Raw genomic sequence first — 20,752 nt, 5'->3', positions numbered from 1 at the left:
ATAGGACCTTTTATGGAAAATAACTTTATATTTTCCGAGACGATTTTTAAAATCCGGAGATTTGGATGTGAACTCTAATATTGGCCTTTCATTATTGCTTTTCGATTCAAACAGCCAAACTACATATTGGATTCTTATTTACATAAATATACCTGGTGAATTGTTTTTACAGACTACCTTTTACCAGAAAAATATTTTTTTATCGGAAAACGGATCAAAAATGGACATAAAAAAATTCAGCAGAAAAACTATGTAATGCTTTCTAAAACCAATTGTATTATTAAATTGAGATCCGAGTTGTACTCGTTGTAGTATCCCAAACTTACGGATCAAAGATCCAAGGTTCAAACCTTCCTATACCATAACTAAAAAAAAAAACATTTTTCAGCATAACTTTTTTTTCTCTCAGAACATTTTTTCAAAAATCATTTGCCTTTTTCCATTTTTATACTCTATGATTATTTATTAATTTTTTGCTTTTGCGATGTATGCAAGAAAAGCGATTTGCTTACGAATGTCGATAAATCAAAAATGATGGTTTTTGAAAGGGATGAAAATATAACTAAATGTGAGATTCGTGTGAACGGAGATATTCTGAATCGGGTAGAAGAATTTGTGTATCTGGAAAGTATGTTTACTAGGGATGGAAAGACTGAGAAAGATATTTAAAGAAGGGTGAGTGCTGGGAACAGGGAGAACGGTGCACTGAAATCTACTTTGGCAAACAAATGTTTATCGCAGGAGGCAAAATACTCTTTTATGTTCATAATATACAGACTTTTTTATAGATAACATACGTACATGTATCAATATTTTTTAATTTATTTCAACAGAGAGAAAAAAAACATTGTTGATAAGAGAATGTGGAAGTTTAGGCGTTTACAGGGCTTATGACCTGTCATTGGCTTGTTTAAGTGGCCACTTTACACAATGTGTAACATTCACCATTCTGCCCATGTTTAAACATCCACATTTCCTCAACTCTTCCATCTGTTGACTTTTGTGAAGTAAAGGAGCTGAAACCTTTATTATATGGGGGAGATTCATCTGGCTGAACCAAATTAACTACTAGGCAACGCCAGAAAACAATTTGATAATTTTTATACTTCTTCTTTTACAAGGTAGTTAATTTGATAATGTTTGAGTTTACCCTGTAAATGCCTAGACTACCATATTTTCTTATCAACAATGTTTTCCCTCTCTGTTAAAATAAATTTTAATATAACTCCCGGGAGGAAATCCAGCCAGTCTGCAAGCATTTGGACATACTCAAACATTGTTTTATAAATATTTTTCTTTTTGTACCCATGTTTATATATCGTTTTTTTCGTATTTCTACCTAAGCTCATTCTATTCCTTTATTTTTTATTGTAAAAGGCATTTGTGCCGTAAAATTAACAAATGAAAATTTAATAAATAAATAATGACACAACGTACATCAGAGTTTTATTAGGGCTGGCTGTTTTATATAAAATGCACCCAATCAGTTGTGTGGTTAGCCAGACTTTAAAAATTATTTAAACTGGTCAAATAGCAAATTAAATTGTATTTTTGGATCAAAATTAAAACGAATGAATGCATTTTTTATCTTCTATTATTGTGTACATTATAAAGTTTGCAATGCATTCATTTTTTTTTCATTTAAACACATTTTCTATTACCATAAAGTTATCTAGAATACATACTGTTTTCCTAACTATAAAAAAACAAACGGAGAAATATGTGCTGAAAAAATTGTCTCCATATCATATCTTCATATTGTTTTAGTATTTATATTCTATTTCTCACTCTGATGAAAATAATTGCCCATGTTTTTCATTGTCGTAAAAATATTTTCTCTATTATTTATACAATCTGAGTATCATTTTTTCTATGAAAACGCTTTTTACCTCATATTTTTTTGATGTAAGTTATGTCATGTTACATTAGCGTTACACGTGAAATATCGTTTCACAGAAACAGAATAAATGTGTGTTTTCTTTTCATTTCAGATTTTGTGAGTTTGCGCCGAAAAAATCGCAACGATAAAAAAATTTGAGTCACCTCCACTGCCCCGATATTTTTTAACAATTTAAACTTAAAATACTATTCATTCTCAGTTAAAACTTCAAATCAATTCCATGATTTTCTACTACAAAAGTAAATTAATATAAATATCAATTCTGTTAAAGATTGGCTAAATGTAGAAAATGAAATATACTTTTGATTAACGAATTTGTGAAAACAATTTTAGTGTTAATACGCTGGTTTCGTTACAAATTTACAACATATTTTCAAGTGTGACATAAAAAAAACAAGTTGTCTCGTATTTTTATTGTGAATAAAAAATGTTAACATTTTAAATGTGAATTTTATAAAAAAAAAACAAGTTTCCAAATTGTGAATCAACAAATATCACCATTATACAAAAATAAACAAAAGTGCGTGTTGCAGTAAATTGTGAGTTTTAAGTAAACATAGTTATGGTTTTTTTGTGAGCTTCAGAAATAATACACGCGATTATTTTTTTTTAAAGTGACCACTTGTTTCATTTTAAACCAATTTATTTGGTTTTGTTAAAGTAAACAAGGGTTTAGGAGATTTAAAAAGTAAACACGAGTTCCAATTTTAAAAGTAAAAACGTGTTTCAATTGAAGTTGTAATATTATGATAAAACAATGTTTGTTACGAATCAAAGTGACCCGTTTCGTTCAAGTTCACCATGTAGCGCTCGCCACCGGGCCGTGATGGTTTGATGCGCGACTCATGACGCATTGTGCGAAGTGCGTGCCAAAGTCATGATTAGGATATGCACATCCCTGCACATTACCCTGGCGATGGTCATCATCAGCTTGGCAATAGTCGTCACGACGGAGTTGGACACAAGACACCACGATCACACGAGGCATCATAAAAAGCGTGAGTACATATTCCTTTTTTATTTATCTGCCTATTCGTTTACAAAAGCAGTTTACAATAAAAACAGTTAACGTACATACAGGCATAGAATTAAGAAAAGTCCAGAAGGAGCGTAGAATCATATTTGAATACATCAGACTGTGTCCAATAATTTCCCCACTTAGACACACTTTCTCCGCGCGCATACGTTAAGTCGCTGGGTAATGTTGCTTGATGGGGAAAAAAATCATAACACAAATGTTTGGTAAAAAAAAAGTAATCTGTTGATTTCTCTAAAATTTTATTGTGCACGCAGAAACATTGATTGACACAACAGAGTAGATAAGTAAAGGGTCATTTAATAGGAGTAATTGAATTAATTAGCTTTGAACTTAAAATATAAAACAAATTTTATTTGACATAAAACGGATATTTTTATATCATGTTAAATAATATTTGATGTTTTAAAGATAATGTCGTTCAAATTTCCCCCACAGCGTTGTTTAATCTAAGGTCTAATATTCATTAATTCTTTCATTAGATGAGCAAAGTAGGGTAAAAAAAGAGAGATCTCTAACTGCCAATCGACAATGTTTGTTGATGTTGGTGGTCGTCCGGGGAATCATTATCTTCAGCGCTTTCTCTGCCTTCATTGAATTGTTTATACCACTTTTAAACATTTTTAGTGATAATTTGATCACCAAAGACATTTCGCAATATTTTTATGGTTTCTGCAGCAGAAAATCATTTCGCAAACAAAATTTACAGGAACTTCTTTGCTCAAAAAAATCGGAGATTGTAAAAATCACTAAATTAACTTTTTGCTGTTCACAAAACACGTGCGTAACTATTAGACAGATACAGATATTAATATGAAATTCGACACAGATGTCAGTGACAGTCTAGCGTATTTTTAATTAAAAATTCTGTTTTTTTTCACAGTAGTATTACTCCGCATTTCCTTCAGAGTGTTAGTTCAAACGTTGAGTTATATAATACACCCTTCTTCTTAGTTTTGTAAGAAATTTCGTTCTTACAGCTTTATTTGTAAATTAATATTCTTGCGCGGTATTAAATTCCAAAAGTTTCTTTTTTATTAAAATAAAGAAACGTTACCCATAAATTTTGTACAACGCACATAAATTCGTTCAATTAGCTCGGGGTGGTCGCTGGGGTTTGTATTCTTGAAAAGTTTAGATACTTACCATTATATAACGATAACTGAATTTAAGTTCAAGTAAACTATTGATAAAGTAAGGGTTGAGTTTCTTTATGACGATATAATACATTATTGTTATACAATAGCGGATATTATACAACTTTTTAACTTAAGGTGCCTAAAAACACATTGGTTATTTGTCAAAAGTCGAGCGTATCTCACTGATACGTGTCGACGACAAAATATCGATTGTCAAAAATCAAACATATCTCATAGCAAATTGCGATATTTACGGTTGATACGTGTCGGCGACACTAGACGATCGTCATAAATCGAGCGTATTTTGTAGGAACGCGTGACATTTGACGATCGACATTATCTCAGTTTTAAGATAGTCAAATGACAAATGTGCTAACAATGCTTAGGCTTTACAATGAAGTGTCCAAGGGCAGCTCGGTTGATGTATTTCTACAGCAGAGAGTTATAGAAAAGAGAATTTTTTTTTTTTTTTTTTAAAAAAGAAATATTTGCGTTCTTATGATTTACCCAAATATTTAATTTTGAGGGCCATTTTCAACGAGTTGTAAATGATTAGGTCACTTTCCGATAGATGAAACTTACCGACGCAGACGGAGCAATTTCATATTTCTCGGAGATAATAATGATTTCTTTTTATGTAACTATATATAGTTTACAATTCACCAATACCTAGACTACACCGGCTAGGTAACGAGTATGGTGGAGTTGATATATTTCGTCTATCTTTATATAAAAATAGGTTAAGTATTCAAAAGGTTATAAATTAATTTGTCTAAAATGTCTTAATATTGTTCTTTATTCACTTTCACTTTCTTTTTTTTTCTCATGTATATCTATAATAATGTATAAACTTATGTGTATTTATTTATTTATTTTATATATACAGCCTAAGCCAATTACAACAGTTACATGAAGAAACATAAATGTCCAAGTAGAGGCTTCCACATAATAAATAAAATAAATGTTGTCACATAAAAATTAAACAGAACATTTTTTTTTCTTTTCTCGGCAAAGCACTCAAATTTGAGTGATACATACCATAAAATAATTAATCATGCACAACTTATAATATTACTAAAAATGTAAATCTAATTTCTATTTTTAAAAATATATCTACTTTTGAATATTGGTCACACAGTTGCACATTATAATATATAATATAACTAAAGTTGACCAAACAGTGCACATTTATTATATGCCCACTTACAGAACTGCACATTACCTGCAAAATATCGGCTGCGGATTCAAGACGCAATATCATAATTTGAATTTTTTTTTTAAATTTATTTATTTTAAAGGAAGTTAAAGATATGTAATTAATATCAATTCAATTTAATTTATGATTACACATATTGCTGGTTCTATTTACAAATGAATTTTGAAAACATGTAGTGGAACATTTAGAAATTTTAAATAGAGATTGGTTTCTGGTCTGCGTATCTGGGACTCTAAAATTTATAAGTGGTAGAATCTTAGGGCAATCTATCAGGTTATTCAAAGTTTTATACATAAAATGGTGTCAGCCATATTCCTGCGATTTTGGAGAGTTTGGAGTTTAGGTAAGTTTGTCAATTCATCTGGACCTGTATAGATTCAATTTGGTTAATGTATTTTTAGTATTTTAAGACCAAATAAATATGATAAAGGTTGGGTTCAACCCCCCTGAATCCAGTCCTTGTCTGCAAGAGTTTGGACAGAATAAAAATATTGTTGAAAGCAATAGTTGTCTGAACGCTAGAGAGAGGGAAAGTTTTTTCATAATGCGTATGCCGTACGTCATAACATGCGCTTATTCACAGATATTACATAAACGCAATGTGTATATGTGTTGTTCACGCCAGCTCCTCGAACAGAATTATGCCTTAAACCGTGAGTTAGCGGGTAAACTACCGCGCGTTTTAAAGTAGCAATGCGCGCTTGGCCTTAACAGGGGTAAAATTATTTAAAGTACTTTTTTTATGAAGAAAAAAATAATGTTTTTACAATTTAACTGGCTACGTAGGTATGTACACAGGTAGGGTATGAACCGTAGCGGTCCTTCTTTGAAGTAAATTTCAAATTCAGTTCAAGTTTGCGTGTTTTGAGGAATAACGTATCCGTGGTTTCGTGCTGTTTGCTCATGATGTAAACACACCTCTCGGTATAAAAAATCTGCCGCTTTATAGCACTCGTCTATCAATATCGTTCATAAACAAAATCTGACATAAACATTATGATATTAAAAAACTGACCAGGAATACTTCTAGGAAAATACGTTTTTTGAGCCCTTCGTGAGATTACCTAACTTGTTAGACACTAATTTTATGCTTGTAAATCATAAAAGTTGCTTACATCATTGAAGAAGTTTAGTTATCAATTTAGTTCGCACGTTCAAACTGATAAAAATTTACCATTGATGTATGTATATTTTTTTTTAATGCGTGAATAAATAAATGAAAAGCGTGAATAAAATACGTGGTAAAACAATAATGAGACTTCAAATTGCTTGTCAATCACTGTGTTGATCCAAAATATTTTTATTTTATTAATTTTTCGGCCCATAAGGCTTTTATATACATGAAAATTATATATATAATATGGGTATACATACAACATAAAATTTAAAAAGTACAATATAAAGCAACAAAAGATAGAACAGTGTTTTGAAGTAAAGTTGGTATAAAAAAAAAGATGACGAGTATATAAATTTAAGTAAATTTTTAAAAAAACCATATAAAGAAATAAAAGATAAGAACAGTATTAAGAAGTATAGTTGGTATAAAAATAAAAATTAAAAAGATGGGTGTATTAACAACATAATTTTTTAAATATAACAATTTAAAGTAATAAAATATAGAAATGTGTTTGGAAGTTTAGTTGGTTTTTAAAAAAAATAAAAAAATTAATAATAATTTTCATATTTTTAAATAAGCTAAAGAAATGCAGTTCAAGGTTTAAACCAGCTAGGTACATAATGTTATAAAATACAATATGAACAGAATATTTCATTCTATTTGATATGGAGCATTTACATTGATATTTAAAATTTACAAGACTCGTGTTAAAGATATCGATGTTGTTAGCATATTAGTTCGCAAGTGTGTATATCGGTGCAACATCGTTTGCTAAGAAAAGTAGCATGGATGATTGGCCTCGAGAGAGGAGACTACATTTACGGAGAAATGGAATCAATTTAAAAAATCTCAAGTCTACAAAAACGTAGAAATAACATTGACTCCATATTTATGTTTAATTTGCTGAATGGCTTAATTGATGTACCATCGTTACTGGAACAAGTGGCATTCAATGTTCCAATCCGCCGGTTGCGAAATAATAATGTGCTGTTCCTCGATCAACACAGCAAAAACTATGGCTTGCATGTACCAATGTGCCAATTGTGTCGTATTGTAAACTCGAGACACGATCTGGACTTTTTTGGTGTAAGTCTTTATAGATTTAAAAATTCACTAAGATAGACCGGATCTTGTCTTGAGGTAGTAATTTTTATTTTTTTGCCCTAGCTTTAATTTTATTTAATTGTATTTTATTTTATTAGTGCCTGTATTCATTATAAGAAATTGTATTTACCATTGTTAAAATGGACTGCATAAGTCAGTCCGTCAAATAAATAAATATTTTTAAAAATCCCACAACACAAGATTTTAAACTGACTATTTTTTTTCATTTTCCTTGATCGTTCCTATTATAAATATTAATATGATATGTATAACGAAATCACAATATGGCGGCAAGCAAAGCCAGCGTCATCTATCATACATATTTGTACTCGTTTATTTTTTTTATTTTTTTTTTTAGTAAAAAGAAATATTTGCGTTCTTATGATTTACCCAAATATTTAATTTTGAGGGCCATTTTCAACGAGTTGTAAATAACTCACTTTTAGAAAATAAAATCAAAGTAGAGTGGGATTTAAACCACGGACTTTTAGTCCGTGAGTCTGAGACACTAGCCACAGGACCACAACCCGATTCATAAATGAATAAAGTAGTACTATAACAAAACTCAAACAAGCGTTTTATTAAATTACTTTTAAGAACGAAATTGCGTTATTTCAAGAGTGTGCAATAATTTTACACAAACCATTATTTCCACTGAAAAAATACCTCTTAAGTACTTTTATTTTAGGAAATGTTAATTGTTTAATTTATGTATGTTAAACTAATCTGTTTAAAAAAAAAGTGTCTTACCAAAAATAATCTAGACATAGTTGATAACTTAGACATAACGTTAATCAAAAATGCTGACATACACAAATTTAACACCAGATAACAACAATATCTCATTAAAAAATTCAAGACAAAAGTTGGATGGTCAAAAAGATTATTCAATAGACTTCAATGACTAACTTATCTTACCACCTTAAAAATTTCAGTTGAAACAAATTTAAAATCAAGCTTAAAAACCACATGGTGACTACACTGACCAGACGATACTGAACATGATTTGACCTTACATTTCTTTTATTACCATTGCGGGTTATTCAAAATAATAAATAAATAATCAAAAAATTCTAAATAATAAAAATAAACGCTCTTCTGCATCACAATTTATTTAATTAATTTTATGTATTAAAAGAAAACAGCAGCTTTTGTAACAAAAAAAAACCTATTTACACTTATAGTTTTCTATATTTAAGTAAATTAAATCCAAAAAAAAGATAAGAAGAAAGCGTACCCGTTAAAAGCCAGTCCATATTATTCCACTTGTAAAAAATAAAATAAAACAATAATAATAAAAAAGAACAAAGGAAATGAAAAGAGATTCGAAGTGAATGCCGATTCAGTTGAAAATATTTTTAAAAAAGATGTTTTTTCAACTGTCTTTAAAAAAATATTTCGTCAGCGGATGCACAGAATAACCATAGAGCAGCCTTTCTTTCTTTCTCCTTTTTAAAATAAATCATATATAATATGAAAGTATACAAAAAATAAAGCATGTACCTTTTTGAATGGGAACAGATTACATTATAATTATCATTTGCAGTTTTGGCATTTTCTTTTTTGTTGTTTAGGGTGAGAAAATATACATCGATTTCAGAAAAAAAGTTTTTATTATATTTACTCTAAGATTCTGGGAAAAGATGCACTCATTTGTTATTTGTGCTTGAAATACTAATTAAATATTTATTTATTTACTTGGTGTTTATTTTGTAGAATTCTATACTAGAATTTTAATTTTAAAGTCTAACAAAACTTTCAATTTGCCAATCACTAAATCGAAAATAATCATCAAATTAATATCTCAAATAAATCAACTCCGTTACATATTGAACGCCAAGGACGTTGAACACTTAGAGCAAATGAAAATTAATAAATATAAAAACAACCCAAATTTAAAAATATTAAATGAACAAACAAACCAAATATCTTCACCACTATTAAACATGTTTAATTTATAACACTATACACGCTAACATGGTGGGTTTTTTATAAACTAAAAATTTTAAAATGCTTTTCTTTTTACATTAATTATTTATAATATATAAATCTTTTACTTTAAATTAATACTCGTACTTCTCCAAATACGTTTCTGTTTACATAAATTATTTATAATATTCAAATCACGAACTTAAATTATAAAACACTCTAACTTATTTTATATTATTAATATTACTACAGTTATTATCTAAAGGTTTATCGGTTCATTAATTATTTTACAATACATGTTAATAAATGCTTACTTAAGTTTTTCAAAATATTACGTATTTATCCAAAACACAAATATAGTACCTAAATTCCCTTTTACTAAATAAACACTTGGCCAAACCTTTCACTATTTGTTTTCCCCATAGTTAAAATCATAGTTAAAAACATAAAACAACATTTGTACATGCTGAATTTAATACCTTAAATTTATTATTACTTTGTACCTAGATAATCCTATGTAAAATGCTAGTAAAATTATATTTAATCGTCTGTTTTTTCTATTAACTTGTAAATTATTATTATGTTTTAAAATATATAAATTGCCTAGCTTGTAACGGGGTTTGTACCCTTGTTAGCTTGGCAAAATGCACAAAAAGTTGATAAAATGTATTGATAAATGAATACAAGAAGCTTTAAATTTATTTCAACAGAGAGGGAAAACCTTTTTGAGAAGGGAATATGGAAGTCTAGGCACTTACAGGGTGTATCTCACCCACGTGATAAAGGTTTCAGCGCTTTTACTTCACAAAAGTCGACAGATGGAAGATTTGAGGAAATGTGGGTGCTCAAACATGAGCAGAATGGTGAATGTTACTCAGTGTGTAAAGTGGTCATTTAAACCACCCATGACAGCCCATAAGCCCTGTAAATGCCTAGACTTCCGTATTTCCATCTCAAAAATGTTTTCCCTCTCTGTTGAAATAAATTTAAATATGAATAACTCTCTAGGGATGATATCCAGCCAGTCTGCAAGCATTTGGACATACTCAAACATAAGAAGCTTTAGCTCATTTCATCTTCACATTCGTTTGAAAATACCCTAACAAGGCGAAACAACTGTCCGATTTATGTTTTTGTGTTCAAAAATAAAATTAACGATTTTAAGTAGACTCAAATCAGTTTTTTATTTTAATATCAAAAATCGGGTTGTGGTCCTGTGGCTAGTGTCTCGGACTCACGGATCAAAGGTCCGTGGTTCGAATCCCATTCTACCCCAACTCGATTCCATTTTTTAATAGTGAGTTATTTACAACTCGTTGAAAATGGCCCTCAAAATGAAATATTTGGGTAAATCATAAGAACGCAAATATTTCTTTTCAATATATTTTTTTTTTTAATTAAAATAAAAAATGACAATAATTATTTTACTCGCATACATAATACATAACATTATTTTACTTTAAAAATTCATAATTGTCCCGAAAACCTAAAAACTTCCATGAACCCAAAAGACTATAAAATTCTTAATTGGTCCATGAGCTAGTAAATGGTTCGAAACTCCTAACATGGGCCATTCTATCAATGGTTTCTGATAAGGGCTGATAAATGACTGCAAAATCTGCAGCATTTCCCCTAAAACAGCTTACTTGAGATTACCTGAGATTACCTGAGATAAGACGAAATTAACGTTCCGCATTACCTCTTATTGACCCGTGCAATAACATTTACTGGGGACATTTCTCTTTTTCTAGGCTACATCGCATTTTGTCCCATTCATTTTTATTCTGATAAAATGTCCCATTTTTCAAGCGTTTGACCCCTTTGTCCTGATTTATGCCCTTTGATAGAACCATTAAACCCAACTCCTTTTAACATTGGTTGTTTTCTCATAAAAAACATTTATTTTATTGGAAAGTCATCAGACGATAAATTATTAAATCATAAAATACATATCTGTGCCTCGATGGATAAACCTCGGAAGTCAGTTGAACGAAATGTTCTGGAAACAACAGTTCGTGATTTTGCGTTTTACAAAACATGAAATGTTGAACCAAATCGGATAATTTCAATCTACAAAGATTTCCAATGTAAAATAATTATTGTTTTTATAAAAAACTAGCGGACCCGACAGACGTCCTGCCTGAACGTTGGCTTGCCTGCTATTTATTACCTTGGAATTGTTTGTGATTAAATTTTAAAACTTAAAATTATTAATATTCAAATAATACTGAATTTGAGTAGGTACCGAGGTACTTTGATGATTGAATTCCAAAACATAAAATAAATATTTTTTCAAATATGGCATTCTTTTTGCAAACTTTTAACTCCGATCTTCTCACCAACATAGGTTATACTTATATAGAAATACGATTTAAATTAATGTTTTGAATTTAATACTATTTAATTATTACCAAAAATCCAATAAAAATAAATAAATGGGTTGGAATTATAAAGAATTTAAGGAAATAATCTGATTGAGATCCTTGAAAAACAAATGCCGTTTGTAAATATTCAAGAACAAACTTTTTTATACCCAAAAAAACAACATCTTTCCATTTTTTTGCAAATGTATTCTCTTTAAATGCAACCCTGGTAGATTGATGAATAAAGCATTAATGCTTCTATCTTCTTTTTTACATATTCGATTGAAGATTTTAATATCTACGAACACGCACAGCGCAAAGATAAATAGTTCTCTAAAAACCGCACGTAAATCGGTTAAGCCGTTTAGGAGGATTACGGTGACATCACACGTACAGAAGAATTATATATAAATAAAGATAATATATTGAAATTGCGTATTTGCGACTTATTATGTTTTTTGCATTAAAAGAAAGTTGACTTCAGATTTTTATTTCAACTGAAAATGTTCTGTTTACTGGATAATGTTTGTAACAATGTATAACTTATATATTTATTTTTTTAAATATTTTTATAGTTTTTCATTCTTCTTCTTAGTATTTTCTGAAATTGTTTGTTTTGATTGACTAGACTTTATCTTTGTGTTGATTATCATGGCTTAATATAGACAAAGCCTAAAAATACATAATTAATTCGTGAATACTTAAACTGAATAGTTATTTGGAAAAAGCCACAAACTTTTCCAATGACATTAAAACTTGGAGCGCAGGTTATTGAGAACATTCTCATTGTACATATTTGGGATGCTGGCTGAATTATAAATGGGATGACTCGCAAGAGATCAAAGGCAGAATAGAGATGGCGCGAGACAGCTTTTTTCAGGATACGTGACCTTCTTTGCAGTAGAGACTTTAATTTAGACCTCCAAATGCGCATTGCTCGATGTTACGTCTTCTCGGTACTTTTTAACGGCGTCAAAACGTGGACACTCACCCAAAACACTTAAAAAAAGATCGAAGCCTTTGAAATGTGGTGCGACAGGAGTATATTCAAAATCTCCTGAGTGGATAGAATCCAAAACGATGATGTTCTCCGACGGATAGAAAAAGATAAAGAGGTACTGAAGACCATAAAGAAAAGAAAACTTGGGTACTTTGGGCGTGTGATGAGAGGCGAAAAATATACAATTTTACAAGTCATTCTACAAGGAAGGATTGAAGAAAGATGCAGTGCAGGTAGAAGGCGCATCTCTTGGCTTAAGAACTTTCGCGACTGGTTCGTTCCATTGCAGCACTCAGTCCTTGTTCAGAGCAGCTGCCAATAAAGTAAAAATCGCAACGATGATTTCCAACCTCCATCGGGGAGAGGAACCATAAAAAAAAGAAGAAGTATATTTATTTTAAATGAATACAATTAAAAATATTTATTATTTATAATACAGGGAGAAAATACGGGACTACGTTTGTATGATGGAAAGTACAATCGCGTTTTCTCTTAAGCTCTATAGTAGTCTAGAGAGATGAGATACCTGATTTAATTTTAATAAAAACAGTAATCCTAAAGCCGAACGAACCCACGAAGAAAACAGATAAACGAGGCTTTTCTCAAGTAACGTTGGTTAAGGGAAGGAGTGATGGCAGATAGTGTATTCAGAGTATTCAAACTAAGCGTCAAATAATAATGAAATTTTCACCGCGTGAGTGTTTTGTGCTTCATTTTAACATTTAATATTAATCTCTTTGAGAGTGTTCGCAATTTACATGATAACTGATAACACGGTTTCTCATTATATCTCATTATATTTCTCCACATTTATTTTACATAATTTTATTTCATTTTATTTTATTTGGGAAATCAACAGTTCTACATACATATTTATAGTAAACAAACAAATATAGTGTATAAACTCAGAACTAATAACAGATTTCCACATAGTATACAAAGTTAGTAAAGAAATACATATAATTTATACATATAAAAATGTTATTTTCATGTACTCAATAATCAAAGATTTTTTTAATATTTATTTTAAGAACATAAAGTTACTGTAAATTGGGCGGGATTAGGACAAAAATGCTTGAAGAGAGGATAAGGAGGGGAAGGGAGATGTACATATTTATTATTATAATGTCTACTAAGTTACATAATGCATTTTTAGTGTAAATTTTAAATCTGACAGAGTGATGTTTGTGCTAAAAAAGTCCTACGAATAAAAGCATTTTTAACATACGATGTTTTACTTATTGGTACATGAAACAGGTGGTACCGTCTACAAATCCTGGCTGGCACATAGATTATTTTGTTAGATTTATCAACATCCATAAAGAAGGTTCATTGATAAGTATAGAAATTGAAAAAATTAAACATTTTCAGGCGTTGCATAGTATGTAGGTGAAATAATTCGATTAGATGAATCTCACCCGCATAAATAAAGGTTTCAGCTCTTTAACTTCACAAACATCAACAGATAAAAGAATTGTGTGTAAAGTGGCCACTTAAACCAGCTATTGACAGGTCATAAGCCCTGTAGATGCCTAGACTTCTATATTACCTTATCTTGAATGTTCTTCATCTCTGTCGTAAAATATAAATTGTACATAACATAAAAAATTGTTTAGTCTCCCACCAGTCTGACAATGTCGGTCACGACAAAATCCGGTCACTGGTTAAAATTTATAAATGAAAGCGGAATAAAACTATATGCCTATTTTTATTATTATAATTAAAATGCCGTTCATACAAGAAAATTCATCAATCAATCAATCAATCAATCATACAAGAAAATTTACCTCTTTATGGTGGTAAAAACTGGCATAAAACATCTTGCCTGTTTTATTTTTCTCATGTTGAATGATGGCCTTTGCTGTTATCTTTTTTTTATTCTTCCGATAAAACTAGCAAAACAACTAAAAATAACTACACATATAAATAGTGTAGCGAGAGATTTAAAAAAAAAAATGTTATTCAATAAACGTAGTACTTTATAATTGGTACTCATATTATTTATCTTTTTATGTATTTCATTGCTTTATATCTGTTTTACTATATTTTAAACTATATTATTTATGTTTAAGTAACACGTATTCTTGGCACATATATTTACTTTATATTTTTATAATAATGATTGTTAATTTCTTACATTTGATTAGCTGGGTATTTATAATTAAGTAGTTTTAGTTTTTCTTTTTTATGATACTGTTTTTATTTTATTTTATTTTCTATTTTCTTTTATTTAGGAAACATACAGTACAGTTACAAAGTTTAATTTTTTACACATTTAGACTTAACTCTAATGGACCAGTGAAGTTTCCATATTATAAAGCAATGATATGTAAGGTTAATTATGAAAGTATAAAAAAGAAAAGGAAAAAAAAGATATTTTAAAGTTTGTAGTTTGTAGTGAGTGTTTACAAATGGAAATAATATTAAAAATGAAGAAAATTTGTAAGAGTTATTAAAAATTAAGAATTGAAATAAAGAATGAAAAACATGATAAGATGTAAAAATGAAATAAAATAGTAATAACATATAAAAAAAAAGGAAAAACATAAATTTACACATATTTATTTTAAGGGATTCAAAGAAACGATGAGAAGAATCTTTAAGTGAAATATAAGAGAGTAAATTTAAGTCAATTTAAAAAACATCTTCAAAATTAATGACAATAGTATAGGACAACTAACGCTCTAAAGATAAAAAGTCTCCATCTTAGAACAGGCTGTGCCATGTTAGATGGAGACTATCATAAACAGAGAACACTCCGTTTTCATTTTACATTAATTGGTTTAATATAGATTCCCTGTTATTAAGTATGTTTATTATTTTTTGCAATAAATTTATAAATAAATAAATAATAGCGAGGTATACAGCATCAATAAAACTTGTTTATTACGGCAATGATACTAGAGTCTGAATACGCCCGGTCCTTTAACACCGGTTATTAGAGCTTAGTTCAAGCATTCCATCATGCGACACCTGTTTCTGAGAACTTGCACACAAAAGACCAGAGCTAGTTTGCCTTTGTCTAATACTAGCGTATACCTGCGGCTTTGCTTGCATAATATCAGGGAGAAATTACTCAATTAATTTGTTTTCTCGTTTATCCATTTTGAATCTTGAAAAAATGTAATAAAGTATATGCTTACATAAATATTGTCAATGGTACCAATATTCAGTACAGGAAATCCGTAAAAAATCTAGGAGTACTAATGGATGAACATCTCTGCTGGCGAGCTCATACTAATGAATTAAGCCGCAAAATATTTTTCAGTCTACACTCACTTAGAAGGTTACAAAAATTCTTACCCATTAGTACTAAATGCACTCTTGTACAAGCATTACTACTACCCATTCTAGATTACGCTGATGTTTCCATGACTGATTTAAGCTGTGAGCAACTCGATAAACTTGAACGACTTCAGAATACATGCATAAGGTACATTTTTGGTCTTAGGAAATATGACCACATTTCTGATTATCGTAGGCTACTGAAATGGCTCAAAATTAGACAGCGGAGAGACTATCACTCCCTCTCACTTCTGTTCAATGTATTTCATAGTCCTAACGCTCCTATATACCTGTGTGAAAAATTTCAACGCTTATCAGTTTATGGTTTACCTTTTCGTTCTCATTCTCAAGGCACTCTCTTAATACCCATACACAATTCCTCTTTCTTCTCTAACTCATATAGTGTCCATGCGGCTCGACTGTGGAATCATCTCCCATCCACCATCAAAGATGTTACTAAATTATCTCTGTTTAAATCACGTCTGAAGAAACATCTCCTTTCTCTTCCTTAATTTCTCCTCCTTTCCTTTTTCCTCTTTCCGCTTTTTTCCTTTTCCCCATTGGGTAATAGTTTTGATTTAAGGTAATTTATAAACAAATACGTTTATTTCTATTTTTATATATTTTTAACTTTTTAATCTTTTTTTTTCCTATTGAATATGTTCTGTAACTTGAATTATAAAAATAAAACTTTTATTTTATTGGTTGGTTGGAAGAAATTGCCATTTGGCAATAAGCCCGCTAATGTACAAATAACATTATGTACAAAAAGTTAAATAAAATAAAAATATAAAAAATAATAATGAACGACTAACTTAAATCAAACATGTTAAATACTTTGGACTAACAATAGACAGACAATTGACATGGACAATTCATATCAACAATTTATTTAGCAAAGTGGCGACATTATTTAGTCTTTTTTTTTAAATCAAAAACTTTGTTCCAAAAACGGAAAAAAATGTAATGTATGAAGCTAATGTAAAAATTAAAATATGTTATATGCAACTACTATGGGGAACAAGAAATCAAAATGACAAAAACAGACTACAAAGACAGCAAAATAAAATATTAAAGTTAGTATCTTAGTTAGTATTGAATCGGGTTGTGGTCCTGTGGCTAGTGTCTCAGACTCACGGACCAAAGGTCTGTGGTTCGAATCCCACTCTACCCCAACTTGATTCCCATTTTCTAATAGTGAGTTATTTACAACTCGTTGAAAATGGCCCTCAAAATTAAATATTTGGGTAAATCATAAGAACGCAAATATTTCTTTTTTTAAAAAAAAATATATATTTATATATATATATATGACCTACCCTATCTAACAACAACTTAAGAACTTTTTAAACAAACTAAGCAATTAAATGTTACTGAACTCTTTAAACTAGAATCTAACAAGTTATAGGTCCTGTCGAATATACAGATCTGGTGGCTTCCAAAAAGAATTTCAAGGCTTTTAAAAAGTTTTGTAATCATTTCGGCGAATTGATCATGTCCAATCAATTTAATCCCAGTCAGTAAAGAATTCACTTCCCTTTTTTCTCAATCCAATACATATTATGTACTTCTGGATTACTTTCTTTCAGCACAAAGATGCTAAGACTACCAGATTACAGAAAGCTCTTTTGGGCAGCTTTTCTCGTTTGAAAACGAGCTAATTTTCCGTGGATGTGAACACCGTCAAGGAGACTTATGTCTTTAGATACGGTGTTCAGTACGTGGTGGGCAAGCTGATGAGGATGAGATTCTACCAAATTATTCCAACTACCGCTGTACGCCTAAAAACTTTTAATTTTTTTTATTCATTTCTTCTTGTGTGTAATTAGTCATCAAGAAAAGAAAGTAAAAATCAACAGATAGATTAATTGGATGTGGATGTTCAAACATCGCCTGAACGGTTGATATTTAACAATGTTTTAGGTGGTCACTGGGCGTATATACTCCCTCGCATAGGCAATAGACTCCCAGACGAAATAAAGAAAAGTGATTTAAATAAAAATAAAAATAAAGTAAAATTGGTTATAAAAATCTTTTTCTTAAATTCTACGTTTAGTGTGTAAAAAAGGGGGGAGGGGAAACCAAACAATTTGAAACAGTGTTAACAAAAGGGTTTGTATAAAAAAAGACTTGATTTACTAGTATTTAATTTTTTTAAACTTTTATTTTATTGATATATTTTAGATTTTTAATATTTTTATGTAAACATTATTATATTTTGTTACCAAAATGTTTAAAGAGAGAAATCTCTGCAAAAAAACTATTTTTGCGGTTTGGCGGGAATCAAAAAAATGTTTTGTAAATTTTTATTTTTTTAATTAAATTTAAAAAAAAACAGCTAATGACAGGATAAAAGCCTTGTAATACCAAAATTTTACAAAAATATTCCCTTCTTATGTGTGTATGATGTCAGTTTAAAATAACAGTTTTACAATTTTTAGAAATAAATATTTATGACCGCCCACCAGTTTAATGGTTCCTTTTTTCTAAAGCATAGTCTTTCAAGCCTTCAACCCTGAGCTCAGCGGGACGCTCCCTCCCCCTGTTGAGAAACACTGATTACACAGCGTGAACTTAGAGGCTTACTTATAAACATTTTATAAAGTTACGCCTTGGCATAGTGGTAAAATACGGATAGGAATATCATTCTATTACAGTGCTACAATAAAGATGATATTCCATCCTTTATATACCACTCTGCCTAGGCGTAACTTTGTACCAGATTTATAAGTAAGGCCATTGGTCTAAAAACTTAAAGTTACAAAAACTTTGTGATAATATCGTCAATAAATTTTAGAAAATATACATTTTAACCCTTTCAGCTCATTAAAACATACACGAATTTTTCATTTTTTTAACTCCCGTACCTACTGAAATTCAAAAACGGTGAATTTATTTTTGAGTGTGTCCAAATAATTGCAGAGAGGCTGGATTTCTTTGCCACAAATAAATTATATTGGAGAAAAAGTCATTTCGTATTTAGCGTTTTTTTTTTAAACTAAGTATATCTCGTTCATTATCGGTCACATCGGATTACACGATACGGCGTTATAAAGTATTTTTATAACAAAAAATTGTATTGGATTTAATTGTCAAATATATTCCTGTTCTTTTTTATTTTTTTTATTTTTTGTACGTTTTGTAATTTATATTTGTTTTAATTTTCTTATTATAATTTTTTTATTTAATTTATTAATTATAAATTGTACATATTCTAATTTATATTTGTGTTTCATTTTTTTATTATCAATTTTAATATTATATTTTATTGCTAGAATTTTTTATTTTATTTATATTATAAACCCACGCACCATGTCTATAAAGGATTTTTTAGTGTTCATGAAAACATTTATATACTATTTAATAAAAAATGTATCAAATGTAAACAAAAAAATTGTATATTTTCTTATTCATATTTATGTTTAAATTTTTAATTATCAATGATATACATATCTTTTAATTTATATTTATTCTTCAATTTTTATTATTATTTACGTGTTTTCTAATTAACATTATTTTTTTTATTTTTGGATAATATTGTTATTATTTGAATTTTTTAATCATCGTGTTATGAAAAAAAAACACACTTTAAAAAGAAGGTCTTGCCTCAACACAGGAATTTTCTCGCTAGTCGGGACCTGAAACAATAAACCTCTTAAACATTAAGAACCAAAGTACATTTTAAAACTGTGAAATAAATAAATAAAAATTAACTGTCATTTTCCTCTATGTTTCAATAAATTTCAATATTCTTCAGGCATTCATATTTTATACCAAAAAAGGGTAGATTTATTTTAAATTTTATAAAATATAACCTAACTTATACTTGAACTTAGGTCAGAGATATTTCAATAAATTTTAAGTTATTGAAACTTTCTAGTATTGTTATGCAATGCAAGGAATTTGCTGATGAACGTCGACTAATCAAATATGATGGGTTTTGAAAGAAATGAAAGTATGACTTAATTTGAAATCACTGTGAATGGGGTTATATTCAAACAGGGAGGATTTTTTTATCTAGGAAGTGTGTTTACTAGGGATAGAATGACTGAGAAAGATATTAAAAGGAAGGTGAGTGCCGGAAACTGAGTGAACGGTGCACTTAAAAAAACCTTGGTAAATTAACGTTTGTCGCAAGAGCCAAAATTAGCCGTTCATAATGGAGTCCTGATGCCAAATCGCTATATGGGAGCGAAGTATGGACTTGGAAAAATAGGAATAGAAGCAAGCTGAATGCTTTCAAAATGCAATCATTTAGGCGAATGCGTGGTAAAACCGCGCACGAAAGATGCACAAATGTCGACATGTAAGCCTGAAATAAGCATTTTCGACAAAATCAAGAAAGGACCTGTGCGTTGGTTTGGACACATAGAGTGAATGGACATCGAAAGGACGATTAAAAAAATTTACGATGCAAATGTTGACGGATGCAAAAATAGAGGATGACCGAGGAAGACATGGCATGACCAAATTCAACAAATATTTGAAGATGGACGTGTCAAAAATCGGAACATTAAAACTAATTTATTTTACCTAAATAACATTACAAATAACAAATTATTCAAGGCGTTATATTAGGAAAATGTATAAAACCAGGAATTCTTGACCAATAGTTCGAAATTATTAAGGTATAATACTCTCCAATAGCAAGAGTATTTTACTC

General features: G+C 29.7%; 1 protein-coding gene across 1 annotated transcript in view; it reads left to right on the top strand.

The window, feature by feature from the left end:
- Positions 1-20,752, top strand: part of LOC148272203 (zwei Ig domain protein zig-8-like) — a 157,939-nt gene that overhangs the window by 100,914 nt on the left and 36,273 nt on the right. Inside the window, exon 2 of the mRNA XM_088240374.1 lies at positions 1,992-2,898. Within this exon, the coding sequence (XP_088096500.1) occupies positions 2,778-2,898 (121 nt within the window). The 5' untranslated portion in view covers positions 1,992-2,777. The remainder of the gene's footprint in view (positions 1-1,991; positions 2,899-20,752) is intronic.

The sequence above is a fragment of the Micrasema longulum genome, unplaced genomic scaffold (genome assembly GCF_059751315.1).
Source record: "Micrasema longulum isolate JH-2025_06_02 unplaced genomic scaffold, ASM5975131v1 h1tg002439l, whole genome shotgun sequence".
NCBI lineage: Eukaryota > Metazoa > Arthropoda > Insecta > Trichoptera > Brachycentridae > Micrasema > Micrasema longulum.
The sequence above is the reverse complement of the archived record's forward strand: the minus strand, read 5'-3'. Positions and strand labels throughout refer to the sequence as shown.